Here is a 13,919-nt window from a genome sequence, read left to right on the forward strand (position 1 = left end):
TGCGTGTGGGTGTGTGTGTGCATGTGGGTGCGCATGTGCAGGTGGACATGTCAGGATCCCAGCCCCCAGGTTCCCATGGTCCTCATGTCCCCTGTGCTCCCTGGGGTGTGGGATGGCTATGACCACCTGTCTGTATGGGAGGCTGTGGAGCAAAATCGGTGAGCCAGGGTACAGGACAGGGCAAATCTGAATGGGCTTCAGTGGTCAGGTGGGCTGGCCCAGTAGAAGCAGAAGGACAGGGTGCAGAGTCAGCAGGGTGCTGATATTGGCAGCCCAAAAGAAACAAAGCCCAGTAGATGAGAAGCCTGCATATCTGTCTGTCTTTTTTTTTTTTTTTTTAAAGAGTGTGAGTGGTATGAGGTGGGCTGGGGAGGGCCAGAGGCAGGGGAGAGAGGGAATCCCAAGCCAACTCCCTGCTGAGCCAGAGTCCCATGTGGGGCTCCATCTCATGACCCTGAGATCATGACTTGAGCCAAAAGCAACATCGGATGCTCAACTAGCTGAGCCGCCTGGGCGGCGCCCCCCCCCCCCCCGCTTGTCTTTCTAGAACATTTTCCCTCATTGTTGGTATGTTGCTGTGACCCCCTCCCTGGCCCCCGGATCCTTGAGCTCCCCATGCCCTGCCCCAGGCTTCTGACTGCCTGACTCCTTGGCCTCAGTGGCCTGTTGCCTTGGTTAGCCTGGCACTCACCAGGATTGCTGCATAACAAACAGCCCACATTTACCAGCTGTAAGTGATGCCCATTTGTTACGGCATGGCTTCCACAGGTCAGGTGTCCAGGAGCAGCTCAGCTGGGTGGCTCTGCTCAGGGTGCCCTGCACGCTCGTGCTCTGCAGGGCTGTGTCACCTGCAGGCTCAACAGGCCGGACGAGCCACTTACTTCCAAGCTATCACATGTGAGATTTGCTGTGGGCTTACCGGGAAGCCATCTGGGCCTGGGGTGTGGTGTGGAGGTGAACAAACCTGCATGCTCAGTGTCTCTGGGGGAATCTGCTAAGGCTTTCCAAAGTTACACATTTCTGGGAAGTGGCATTGCATTTAAGGTGTCAGTTTGGGGCACAAAGTTGCTTACTGTATCTCTTAGAACTTTGAAAGTCTCTGAGCTGGTGTGTCCCTCACTGTCTCTTATTCCTGATGTTGTGAATGATGAACTGTATGCAGATAGAGGCATGGTGAGCAGTCATGATAGCTGGCTGACACTTCTGATCGTGACCTGGGGGATGGAGGCCAGCTTCCAGCCCCGTCCTTCACCAGCTCCTGGCTGCCTCTGGAGACAGAAGGCATCTCATGTGCAGCTATGGTCAGTGGTCACCATTAGGGCTTGTTTCTACTCATACCCCTCCTTGTGCACTGTGTATGGCTCTCATACCCCAAGATCCCGGGCTCTCTACAGACACTGGCAGGTGTCTGACAGTTTGGCACCATTCTGACATGAGCTGCAGAGAATGCAGACCTGTGGGCTAAGAGTTCAGCCTCATAAGACCACCCCTGTTTCAGATGCCTCAGTACCCCACTGGCCAGCTACAAACTGGGGTTCTCACGACTCCCTCCTCAGTTTCTGTGCTTGGCTAGAACAGCTTACAGAATTCTAGAAAGCACCTTACTAATTACCCATTTATCATGAAGGACACAACTCAGGATCATCCAGAGGGAAGAGACGCACAGGGCAAGGTATGGGGCAGGGGGTGCAGAGCCCCCACACCTCTCTGGGAGCATCTGTGCCCAGTGCCCAGCACCCAGATGTGCTCACCCACCTCCAGATCCTCCAACCCTCTGTGCAGAGATTTTTTTTAATTCTTTTTTTTTTTTATTGGAGTTCAACTTGCCAACATATAGCATAACACCCAGTGCTCATCCCACCAAGTGTGCAGAGATTTTTATGGAAGTTCTAGTGCACGGGTGCGACTGATGAGATCACTGGCTATGGAGATGGACCGAGTCTCCTTCCGTTCTCCATCCTCTGGGCGGGGGACTTAAAGTCCAACTCACTAAGCCTGGTGTGATCCTTCTGTCCACTGCCCTACCCCAATACTGGCTGGGGACCTACAGGGGTCATATTCACCTAAACTGAGGTGTGGTTGAATGGGGCTCTTTATGAATCACAGAAGATGGTCCTCACCCCATCACTCAGGAAGTTCCAAGGTTTGTAGGGATCAGAACCAGGAATGAACAAAGGCCAGCTACGCACCTCTTACTGTATCACCACAGATCTAGGAAACTTGGTTGTCTTAAACATACAAGGAGGTAGAAGCGGTAGTCTAGCTGTTAATGGTTAAGTGGCCAGGTTTGGTGACTCTTGATGTTTTGGGCGAGACCCATGAGGTTTCTCTGTGGTGCCGCGTGTTCAACTCACTGTCACCTACAAGTAGAATGGGCACTCATGGGTACTTGTGGTTAGCATGCAAATGGAAGGGAGCAGAAGACTTAAAAATACTTTGGAAGCATGGATGTGACCGTTGAACCCTAGAGGACCAGCCATGTGTAGGCGGCTGTTGTGTGAGTGGGAGGTAGGTGCAGGCCTTTGGCTCTGCAGGCAGCAAGGGGTGCAGAGGCCCTGAGCATTGCCAGGTGCCACGTGTGTGCCTAGACATCCTGTGCACCCTGCCCAGGGGCGTGGTGTCCCCTCTGGGAAATGGAGACCCCAACTGTTTCCTCTCAAGGTGATTTCACTTCTACATGAGACTTCTCAGAGCAGGCACGGGCAAAGCCCTGGGACCTGCCTTCAGGTGTGTCAGGTGTCCATGTGACAGTGTGGCAGTGAGCAATGCCAGGAGATTGTCTGTGGCTCCCGCTTTCTGTGCAAGAACAGTTGGGACCACATCCATCCTGCGTGTGCACACTCCAGCCTGGTGGTCCTGACATCAGCATACTGGTTTTGTGTCTTAACTTGAAGTGGTGCGGTGGGGAGCACAGGGTCCTTGACCTCGGGCCTGGATGTGGTGTGCTGGGTGCTGAGCAGCCCACTGCCCTGCCCCCTACAGTGGGCATGTGATGCAGAGTGCCTAGTAGCCCCTGAATCTGCTCTGTCTTGAGCCAAGCAGGGCCTGAGGGGTGGCTTTGGTCATCAGGGAGGGGACACTGCTGCCACCTGAATCTTCATTCTGAGTGATTATTTCTACGGGAAAACATACAGAATTTTCTATTTTTATTGGCAAAGCTAGGTCTCAAAATTGAAATTAAAATATCATTACTGAAAATGTGCTGATCAGTTATGGTTCCAGTAGGGTATGGGAACAGGTACCAGTTTTCATGAAATTGTATGTTTTCAGAAGCTTTTATGATGTAGAGGAGATCCTCAGCTGCCTATGGTGTAATTGAAGAGTGCTCCAGCCTGTGGTTGGGACATGTAGCTCCCTGCCAGCCCGAGATGCAGCCCTATCCCCTGGCCTGGTGTCCCAAGGAGGGTGGTTGTAGCCGGGGTAGAGGAAGGGGTGTGCACGTGTGCTTCCAGCTGCCTGGAGCCACCTGCCTGTCCCGTGTGGCCTGGCAGGCCTGGGGAGGCCTGAGCATTGTTGGTCAGCTGTAGGTTTCTATCACTCTGTCATGTGAGCGTGCTGGTTTTTGTTGGTTTTCCTCCAGCTGAGCCCCCCCCCATCCCTGCTGTGTGAACGACTTCCACTCTCTTGCAGGATTGCGAGGGCACTCACCCCAAAGTGAGGGAGGAGGTCTAGGGATCAGTTGCTTGTCAGCTGGCTTCCTTATTACAGCTCCCTCGCCCAACACATGCAGACACACTCAGCGCTCCTGTGCATACACACACCCCCACCTCTGGCTGTCTCTGCCCCCACCTGTGGTGTGGACGTTGCAAGCCCCGCAAGCCACTGTGGCTTGGGCCAGGCCTCCCTCTCCCTCTGCTGGCTGAGGAAGGCGCCTGGGTTTGCCACATCTGCCTTGTGGGGCTTCTGGTTTCTCTGGGGCATAGCTGAAGCCCTGGTTGGACACGACAACCAGATGGGTGCTGGGGTCCAGGCGCCTGCAGGCAGTTGGAGACCCCCCAGGGCTCCTGCTCAGCCCTCGCCTTTGGGATGAATGTGACCTCATGGGCAGGGTCTGCTCTGGTTGAGCAGAGATGCTGTGAGCTGTCTAGGAATGCAGAACCATGTGGTCTGGTTTGGAGATGGCCTGTTGCCTCTGCCAGTGCACATGTGGCTGGCTAGGTGCTGGATGTTCCTTGAAAGGAATTTGGGATGGCTCACAGGCACAATTCTGTTTTTCCTGCAGAATCTCATCAGCTTACCTGTAGCTGATGACCTTGGCTTGGGTTGAAGGAGGCACTGGGCATGTGCTCTCACTGCCCTAGGAAGTCGGGGCCTGTCTCTGGGGCTGCTGCAGAGGTACACAAGTTGGTGGACCCTCTAAAATCTAGAGCCCCTGATTTATAATTCAAAGTCTTGACCTTTGATTTTTGAAAAAAATATCTTACGTTCATCTGCTTAGATTCAGGGAACCTGAAACCAGAATGACAGTAGCAGAAGCAGGACTGTCCAGTGCTGAGGGTCACACATATCAGCATGGCCCCAGGCTGCTCCCAGTGGGCCTCAGACCCTGCTTTCCTGTCATCCCCAGCTTTGTGTGATGGCGCACCTCTATGCGAGGTGGCAGGTGGCACCCCTTTTGGGGCCAGGTGGTTGCTGCCTAGAGCAGGTTCATATAGCTCTGCACGAGCAGTTTTGTTGAACGGCCACCACATCTCTTTAACAAGTGGCTGGAGTGGACTGGTTTTACATCTGTGACCTGTAGATGGGCTCATGTCCCAGTGACAGAAGACCTCTCCACAGCAGCTCTCCTGCCACCTGTCCAGTCACTGCCCCATGACATTCCTGCTAGCTCGTGGGTGTGCTGTGGGGTGAGCGCTGTCCACATGTGGACCAGGGCAGGGGCGGAACGAGAGTAGGTGGCGGGGGAGCCTGGTGAGGGGCTGCGTGCTCTGCCTATGTCACTACCAGCCTGCGGAGACATGCTGGGCCAAGTGTTTGCATAAAGAAGTGACCTTACCTGTCAAATCCACCTTGATTTGAATAAAGAGGAAGTTATTTCATGAATCCTCATTTTGTGACCAAATTATGTGATCAATTGTACCTTTAAAGATTGAATCATTAGGGCAGCCCAGGTGGCTCAGTGGTTTAGCGCCACCTTCAGCCTGGGGCGTGATCCTGGGGTCCTGGGATGGAGTCCCACATCAGGCTCCCTGCATGCAGGCTGCTTCTCCCTCGGCCTGTGTCTCTGCCTCTCTCTCTCTCTCTCTCTGTGTGTGTGACTCCCATGAATAAATAAATAAATAATCTTTATAAAAAAGATTGAATCATTAGAATTTTACTTCTCAGTCAGTAATTCTGCACAAGAGAAGTCAGTGTATTTTATAGAGCCAAATAATTTCCTTAAACGTGCTGATTTCAAAGAGGAGCTCTGCTCCCCTAAGGGAAGTGTTTATTTACTATAATTCACTGTGGGACTGTTTCCAGCACATTTTCTAACCATGGAGACAGATTGTATGAGGCATGTCCTGGCTCCAGCAGGTTTAGATTTGGGTTGTGTGGCATCAGTCAGCTTGTGTTCTGAGCCCACATTTGTAGGTGCCAGTGTACTGGAGCTGGGTGAGAGTGATGCCCTTTAAAGGCCCTGAACCGTGTGGTGGCACCTGTCTGAGGGCACTGTGGGTGTGGCCCAGGAGGGGAGCCCGATCCTCGGGTTGCTGAGATCACACCTAGGCCAGGTTGAGAGGCTGCTCCAGCAGAGGTGTGGTTGCGCAGTGGGCAACACACAGGTGCTACCCAAAAGTGCAGGACCAGGGGATGGTGGGGATGTACCAGGGGCCCTGTCTATGCCGGGGGGGCTGCTGTCATGTGTGGTCTGGAGGTAGGCTGTGGCCAGGAGGTGGAGGGGAGGAGGCCAGTACACACTGCTGGTGTGTAGCCCTGGAGCAGAAGCCTTAACGGGTGGAGTGGCCTGCTGGGTCGTGGGCCCTGGTGGACTAGCCAAGGAGAGGTGCCACCTGAGTGGACAGGGCTGTGCAGCGATTGCCCTGGGAGCCCCCATCTTTAGCAGCATGGGGAAGAACTGGCTGCAGGAGGCAGGAAGTGGCAGTGCTGGCCCAGCTGGGGAGTTGGGTCTCAGCGGGGCAGTACCCTGGGTCAGTAGGATGCTGCCTCCTGCATAACCTCCTGGAAATGCTTTAAGCTGATATCTTTTCTGTTGCAGACTTTAAAAAATTCAAAAAGCCTTTGCTCCCTTGATTATGAAGATGAAGAGGAGGATGACGCCCAAGTGAAGCTGACCCCGTATGACCCACACGGCCTCACGGGCATTGTCACACCTGGCTCCAACCCACTGAGGGTGTGCCCCAGGCCCTGCTGCCCCAGCCCGTGGGCCTCTGGGGAGCCCATGGCCGCTGAGGGAGAGGGTGGGAGCAGCGGAGACCCCAGTGACTGGGATAGTGCTGGGGAGGAAGGCGTCTTCCCTCCCAGCCGCGGTGAGCTGGACCTGGGGCAGATTGAGAACAATTGACCCCAGGCAGGTGGGTTGGGTATCCGATCTCTTCCCAGCACATGGACAGAAGCGGGGCTGTGCATAACTTTAAACATTAGGTCTCATTTTGATCTAGTCTTCCCTAAAGATGTGTTTTGGATTTTTATGGCTTTTATGCTTTTAGAGAGAGCTGCTCCATTTTGAATGAATTCTTAGAAGGGCATTCTATGGAATGGAGGCCCATGGGCTGATCCCAATGTGGGTTTGTGGGTTTGTGTTCCTTTTGTAAAATGCCTGCCGGGCAGAGTCCAGGAGATCTGGGTGGGAGGTCTGGGCGGCGGGGTCTGGACAGGGGATTCAGGTGGGTGGTCTAGGAGGTCCAGGTAGAGGGTCCAGGCAAGGGGGTCCAGATGGCAGTCTGGGTGAGGTGTCTGGCCCCTCCAGTAGTCTCTGTCCTCCATGTGTGCCTGCCTCCTTCTGTCTGCCCTTTGGGGGCGGTAGACAGTGGTCTCTGCACCAGGAGCTGTGGGATGGGCCTTGAGGATGGTGGTCCTGGCGGCACCAGATATGACTTCAATAAAAAACGTTTACTTTGCTGTGTTGATTCCTGGTGTAAAGCAGCTGGGCCCCAGGTGTGGGTGCAGCACAGGACAGAGCATGTTGTCTCTGGTGTTTCACTCCTGATTCTAATGACATGGGGATTTCTACTAGAGACTCCAACCCCAGGAGCTTTGGGTAAGAGGACGCAGGTTGTGGTAGCAAAAGAATACAGTAAGAACCTTTGGGGAGATCTTGATGTTTTTTTTCTCCCTGAGAACATTTCCTCACGTCATAGCTGTTAATGGTGTCCAACTCCCTGGGTAGACTGTCGGTGGGAGGAGGACGAGGCAGGAGGTACCAGGCTTTCTCAGGCCTGCTTGCTGGCCCCTTCCCTGCAGGTTGGGGGGTCCTACAGCCTGCCCTGCCCTGCTCTGAACTCCCATCACGTGGGATAAAGCCAGTGGCACCGGGGCTAACATGGGGCTGGCTCCCGCGAATCCCACTGATTCGTGGGAGCCAGGAGTGGCCACGATGGCTTCTTGATGACTGTCGGAGAACGTTTTTCCTCTTAAGCTCTAGGCTGTAGTCCGAGGGTCCCTGAGACTTGTGGAGGTGCCCAGTTCCACTTTGTTAGCTCGCTGGCGAGCCTCCTGAGGGAGCAGGCGCCTGGCATCTGTGTGGAGGGGCAAAAGGTTCAGCAGGTGTGCTGTGGCCAGAGTTAGGTGCAGAAAGCCACCTGTGCTTTGTTCTAGAATAGTCCCCCTGTCTAGTTAGTGGCTCTCAACTGTGGGGGAGTTTACAAAAATACTGGCATCTGGGCCCCTCTGGGGTGTTGCCTGGCAGGGGAGGGGTGTTGTTTGCAGCCGTCTGGGTTTAGCCTGAAGAGGATAGAGAAGTGGTATGGGTGGCTCAGCGTATCCCAGGGCTGGCAGACCTTTGGCTGAGTATGGGTCTGGAGTGGGACCAGAGCCAGAGGGCCACTTGCAATGCAGAGGTGCCTTTGGCGGTTTCTGAGAGGGGACTTTGGGGTCATGCTGGTGCCTTAGAGTGTCACCAGCATCCCCAGAGCCACCACCTGGCTACACATGAGTGGAGGGGCCCAGAGAGCCCCTGGGACCTGCAGACTGGCTCTTGGTGGGCACAGGACTTGGGCCCTGGGACCCGTGCATTGAATTTCCGCACAAATGCCAGATTCTCCACTAGGAGGTTGTGTTTTGGGTTGAATTTCTGGAGATAGGCTCTGTATACTTACCTGCATAAAACCAGTGGTCCCAACTCAGAACTTTGCTTTGGGGTTGACCTGTGGATCCGATGGGGTGCGGGGTGGGTGATGCTACCAGATTGTTGGGTGTGGGCAAGGTCACTGATGCCCTCCGGGATGGGGCAGCCTGGACAGCCACAGGAGCCTTGGGGGGCATCATGGAGGTGGCGTCAGGCTGCAGGAGAACCTGCCTGGGATGTCTCCTTGGCCGCAGCTGGGTGGGGGTCCTGGCCTGGCTGTGTCTGCTGAGGTCCCAGGCTGGGAAAGAACAGGAGAGGATCAGACACAGAGGGGCTGTACTGTAGGTATGAGGAAGCCCAGCTGCCCCCCTGACCTGGGCACTCTGGGCAGGTGGCAGGTGGGTGGGGGGAGAGCCAGGGCAGGCTGAGTCAGGTCTGGCTGTGTGGTGGCAGGAGTATGGACACTGTAGGGCCATGGCAGTCAAGGGGCCCAGAGGTCAGTCCCCTTTGAGGGCCCCTCATCCCCTGCATCATGGAGGAACCCTGCTGTCCCTGTTGGTGACCCTCCAGGGGTCTGCCCAGTGTCCCCTCCTGCTGGATGGTGAGCAGGCTTGGGGAGGCACCCCCAGCTCAGTGCCCCTGGAGCACTGGGGTTAGAGTACTTCCCACCTGTTGTTGTGAATGGAACCCTCCCTCAGCCAGGAGCAGACAGAGGGTTTGGTGGGCTTGTTCTGTGTCCCCACCCAGGACAGGACCTGCTGGCCGTATGCAGCTGGCTCTGAGCCCAGCCCTGGGCAGGAGGTAGTGAGGGACAGGGTGCTGAATGTGAATTGGCCCCGCCTGGCCCCTGGCTCCTGCCTCAGCACCTGTCCAGGGGACTCCTGCTGGGGGGGTGGGGGACTGTGATGCCCCCCACAAGGAGCACTTGAGCTTGTGCCTGACTGCCTCCCCCATTCTGCACATCCTCCTTGTGCATCTCCTCACTTCTCGCTCAGTTTCCCCCCATGCCCTGCTCAGGGGGGCCAGGATAAAGAGCCCCTCCTATCTTAGCCTGGGTCTCACTTCCATTAGCTGTGGCCCTGCAGCCATATGGGATCCAGGTGGCCTCCCTGGGCCCTTACACTGGCCGTGGGACCAGTGGCTGAGGTTCTGCAGTCCTCTCACTGAAGCCACATGAAAAGCCAAGTGGGGGCCTCCATGGGTCTACCTCAGCAGTCATTCCTCAGCAGGCCTTCCAGGTTGAGGCAGACCCTGCCTGGGTGGAAGTGACTGGAGGGCTAGACACCATGGTCCTGGGAAGTGGGCAGGGGTCATCCCGGGCCCTTGGGGACAGTCATGTTCTTGGGCTGGGAGTCTCGAAAGGCCCCTCTTCACCTGGTGGCTTGGGCTGCAGACAGTGCCCCCCCCCCCCCCCCAGGACTCTTGCTCTTCCTGGAGGCCCTGTCCCCTCCCCCACTCTAGGCCTCACAGAGCACAGGGGGCAGAGGGAGATGGAGATGGGGCCTCTTGCTGAGGAGCTGGACAGCAGCCCCCTTCACTAGCCCTCACTGTCCAGGCTCTCTGTATCCCTGTCTAGGCCTTCATACATCACCCTCAGCCCCCCTGGAGGATTGGCCTCACTCCTGGGCTGATCCTGCAGTACCTGTCCCCTCCCTGCTTTGGCCCACTGTGACTCCCTCAGTGTCCTTGGGAAACCAGGCTCAGGGAAGGCAGCCCCCTGGGGATGGGCCAGCCCTGAGACCCCTGCCCACAGCACCAGCCACCTCTTTGCTGGTCTGTGCACTGAACCCTCCACGGCTGTGGTCCTGGCCAAATCTGTGCCTCTGTAGGTATAGGTTCCTCCACTAGGTGGCTTGGGGTGGCTCTGAGGGACAGGGGCACAGCCTGGGGCCAGCGGGGACAGTCCACCTCATGTGTGGACCCTGCCCTCCCACCTCTCGTCCCTCGTCCTGGATTTTCTCTGGCCACCTCTGCCTGAGTGCCAGTGCCCAGATCCTCCACACTGGAGCCAGGCAACACCTTGGAGCAGAGTGTCTGCAGGCATCCCACCCAGCGGGTGACCCCCTGCCTGTCTGGACTCCCTGGAGGACCCTGAACCCTTGCCGGTCCCAGTGGTTGGCTGACACCTGGCCAGAGACGCAGATGCAGACCCCTCTGTAGGAACATCAGAGAGCAGGTCTCAGGAACTCCTGTACTTGCTCTTTGGGTGGATGTTGCTGAATGATGGCTGGGCACTGCAGCGGCTTGAGCAGGTGAACCAGGGCAGGTATCGGGAATCCTGTTCCATATGCGAACAAGAGCCGTGAGGTGGGAGGCATCTGGGGGCTTGAGTGGAGAGGGGGTGGGTGGGGGGAATAGTCAGCTCAGACACACTGGTTTGCACACTCTATGAAAAGGAACCAGAGGGACGCCTGGGTGGCTCAGCGGTTGAGCATCTGCCTTTGGCTTGGGGTGTGATCCTGGAGTCCTGGGATCGTGTCCTATGTCGGGCTCCCTGAATAGAAGCTGCTTCTCCCTCTGCCTGTGTCTCTCCCTCTCTTTCTCTCTCTCTCTGTCTGTCACGAATAAATAAATTCTTAAAAAAAAAAAAAAAAAAGAAAGAAAGAAAAGGGACCAGAGTTTCCAGGGAGCATAAGGGAAACCTGCAACTATAACTATTTCCAGAAGCTATATGTCCATAGCAAGACCTAACAATTACCAGTAGGAATTCACAAATCTGACATTCTCGTTGGAGAGTTTTATTAATCCCCTCGTAGTAGTTACATAGACCCAAGAGTAAACAATACAGACTTACCAGATTTGGTCCCCCTGCGGGGGTGAACTCCAGCTGCCCATGCACCTGTGGAGCACACCTGCAAAAACGGGGAACAGCATGGGCTGAAGCTGCCAAAATTGACCGTGAACAGGCCAGAAAGAAGTCCTTGTGATTCAAGGAATTGGTATCACCCAGATCATGTTTTCTTGCCATGCCTCGATAACAAAAAGATTGCAAACAAAACCTCATGTGTTTAGGAAATTTAGAAATGCACTTTACGTAACTCATAGACCAAAGAAGAAACCAGGATACAAGTTAGATGGTATTAGAACTGAATGATTGTGAAAATGGTCCGTATCAAATCTTACCAAATATACCAAGTTGTAAAAAAGACATTTAGGGCGCTTGGAGGGCTCCCACTGGTGAAGCATCTGTCTTCAGCTCAGGTTATGATCTCAGGGTCCTGGGATCGAGTTCTGCATCGGGCTCCCTGCTCAGTGGGGAGTCTGCTTCTCCTGCTGCCCCTACCCCCCACTCTTGTGTGCACACATGCATGCACTGTCTCACGCTCTCATGCACGCCCTTTCAAATAAAAATCTTTAAAAGATAAAAATAGAGGACATCTATAACTCTACATGACTAGTTAGAAGAAATAAAAGTCAGAAATCAAGCGAACATCCAACTTAAGAATGAGGCCAAGGTGGGCAGCCCCAGTGGCCCAGTGGTTTAGTGCCACCTTCAGCCCTGGGTGTGATCCTGGAGACCCAGGATTGAGTCCCACGTTGGGCTCCCTGCATGAAGCCTGCTTTTCCATTTGCCTGTGTGCCTCTCATGAATAAAGATTTTTTATTTATCCTGGGTCTCCAGGATCATACCCTGGGCTGAAGGCGGCACTAAACCCCTTGGGCCACCGGGGCTACCCAATAAATCTTAAAAAAAAAAAAAAAAGAATGAGGCCGAGGTTAGCAAACTTCCTTGAATGGGCCAGACAGTTGATATTCTGGGTTTTGAGGATGGCAGGTCTATTCTTTCCCCTCCTCCCCCCTCTGATTTCATCCCCACAGCGTCATGTGCTGATCCCCGAATTTGGGGAATGAAAGAGTTAAGGCCAAAGGGAAAAGAAGGAGAAGGTTCGTTAAGAGCAGCAGCGAGTGAAGCAGACGAGAAACCAGGGGGAGGGGACCCCGTGCCTGGAACAGACGCGTGGGGAACCACTGCAGCGGGGGCTGCACTGACCAGGGCCAGGGGCCAAGTAGGTTCTCAGGAACGAGGACAGGCCATGAGCACAATGAGGTGTTAGGAGCGACTTGGAAGAGATGGACATGTTTCTGGGAAAGTATTGTCAACAACTGAGCAGAGCAGAGATGCCAGGGCTGGTCCTGGGAACCATCCTTTGAGGAAGCTGTGGTTTCATGCCTTCCCAGGAGGAAAGCACAACACCAGCCGACTTTGGAGGCAAGTCCTGCAAAATCCACAAGGGTGATCCCAACTAAATCCGAGCATGGGCCAAGGGGGCAGGGGCGGGGCCTGCTGTGGTGGCTGAGGTGGAGGGGGAAGCCCCTTGGGCCTGGCCCCTGAGTGCCCTCTCTCCCAGCTCCCCAGACTTCTGGATGGCATGGATGGGACTGGGGGTCGTCGGGAGCCTCAGCAGGGCCTGACCAAGTAGTAGGCCCTGAGGCCACCCTTCCCACCTGCTCCACTGCCACCTGTGTGGGGGGCCAGGTGTGTGAAGAAGCTCTGGACGCTCCCATGGCACCCCAGGGTCAAGGTCATGGGCAAGCAGGGTCTGGCTCCTGCTGCCTTGGCCCTGCAGTCCTGACAGCTGGGGAGGAGCCCTGGTTCCCCCGCAGGGGTGCCAGTCCCTAGAGCTGAGCCCCTTACACCCTCTCCCTGCCCGCCATCTGTGCCCCCGGGGCCCCCCCGAAGCCTCCCGACCCCGACCCAGGTGTCCACCTTGGTCAGGAAGCCCGTCCCTGTCACCCCATGGCAAGTCCCATGCTTTCTCTGCTTCTGCAGTTGTGGATGTAGCTTCTTTAAGCTTCGTTAAGTTACTTCTGTTAATTTCTGTTGTCCTAGGAAATCGTGCATTTCATCAAGAACGTCAGCCATCAGTGCCTGTCACCACGCCTCTGTGGCTCCTGCTCCCTGTCACGGCCCTGACGGCGCCAGTTCTCTCCCTCTCTGGCCAGCGTTGCTTTATTTTGTTTATTTTGAGGACCGGCTCTTGGATTTACTGATGAGTTCTTCCATTTTTCTTGTTTCCAATTCATTAATTCGCTGTTATCTGTACCCCTCCTGCTCCCGTGGATTTACTTTATTGTTCTGTTTTCCCTCCTTCGTCGAATGTTTAGTGCATTTATTATCAGTCCCTCTTGCTCGGTAATAAAAGCATTTAAGGGTGTGAATTCCCCGCCAGCTCCTCCTGAAGCGGGCTCCGCGGACGTGCAGTCTCCCTTTCTGGATGGTTGTAAATCGCCTGTCCTGGCAACTTTTATTTACTCTCTGACCTAGACGAGCACTTTTGAATTTCCAAATCATCTGGCTTCTCTTTTAGATCCTTTTATTAATGTTTAGGTTCTTGTATTGGTTTAAATAATGAGGCCTATAAATGTTCTACTGTTCAGAAGGTAGTGAGGTACACATACATGTGTGTGCACCTGTGTCTGTGAGCAAGCACACACATGTGCACACTCTGTGTGTGTGCCAGATGCATGCACGCCCATGCATGCGTCCCCATGCATGTGTGTACAGCTCTGCCCATATGCTTGCACACGTATACATGTATGGGCATGTAGCATGTTCTGTGGTTTCTGACCAGGCGAGTGCCACCCTGTCAAGGACTTCCAGGAGAGGACTCCAGTTTTGTTCCCTGATCCTGTGTCTCTGGGGGAAGGCTGACAGGCCTGCCTCCTCATGGTGGAGCTGGCACCCCCCTGT

General features: G+C 54.9%; 1 protein-coding gene across 10 annotated transcripts in view; it reads left to right on the top strand.

Annotated features, from left to right (window-relative positions):
• FAM53A (family with sequence similarity 53 member A) overlaps positions 1-13,501 on the top strand; it is a 33,333-nt gene extending 19,832 nt beyond the window's left edge. For 9 of the 10 annotated variants that reach the window (XM_077876634.1, XM_077876651.1, XM_077876662.1 and 6 more), the window contains one exon: positions 6,200-7,062. In XM_077876634.1, coding sequence (XP_077732760.1) covers positions 6,200-6,505 — 306 coding nt within the window. In that variant the 3' untranslated portion in view covers positions 6,506-7,062. Of the gene's footprint in view, positions 1-6,199; positions 7,063-13,058 lie in introns of those variants that run through there. The other variant, XM_077876675.1, reaches the window with a different exon arrangement.
• The last annotated feature ends 418 nt before the right edge of the window (positions 13,502-13,919 follow it).

This window comes from Canis aureus, chromosome 2 (assembly GCF_053574225.1).
Source record: "Canis aureus isolate CA01 chromosome 2, VMU_Caureus_v.1.0, whole genome shotgun sequence".
In the NCBI taxonomy this organism is placed as follows: Eukaryota; Metazoa; Chordata; class Mammalia; order Carnivora; family Canidae; genus Canis; species Canis aureus.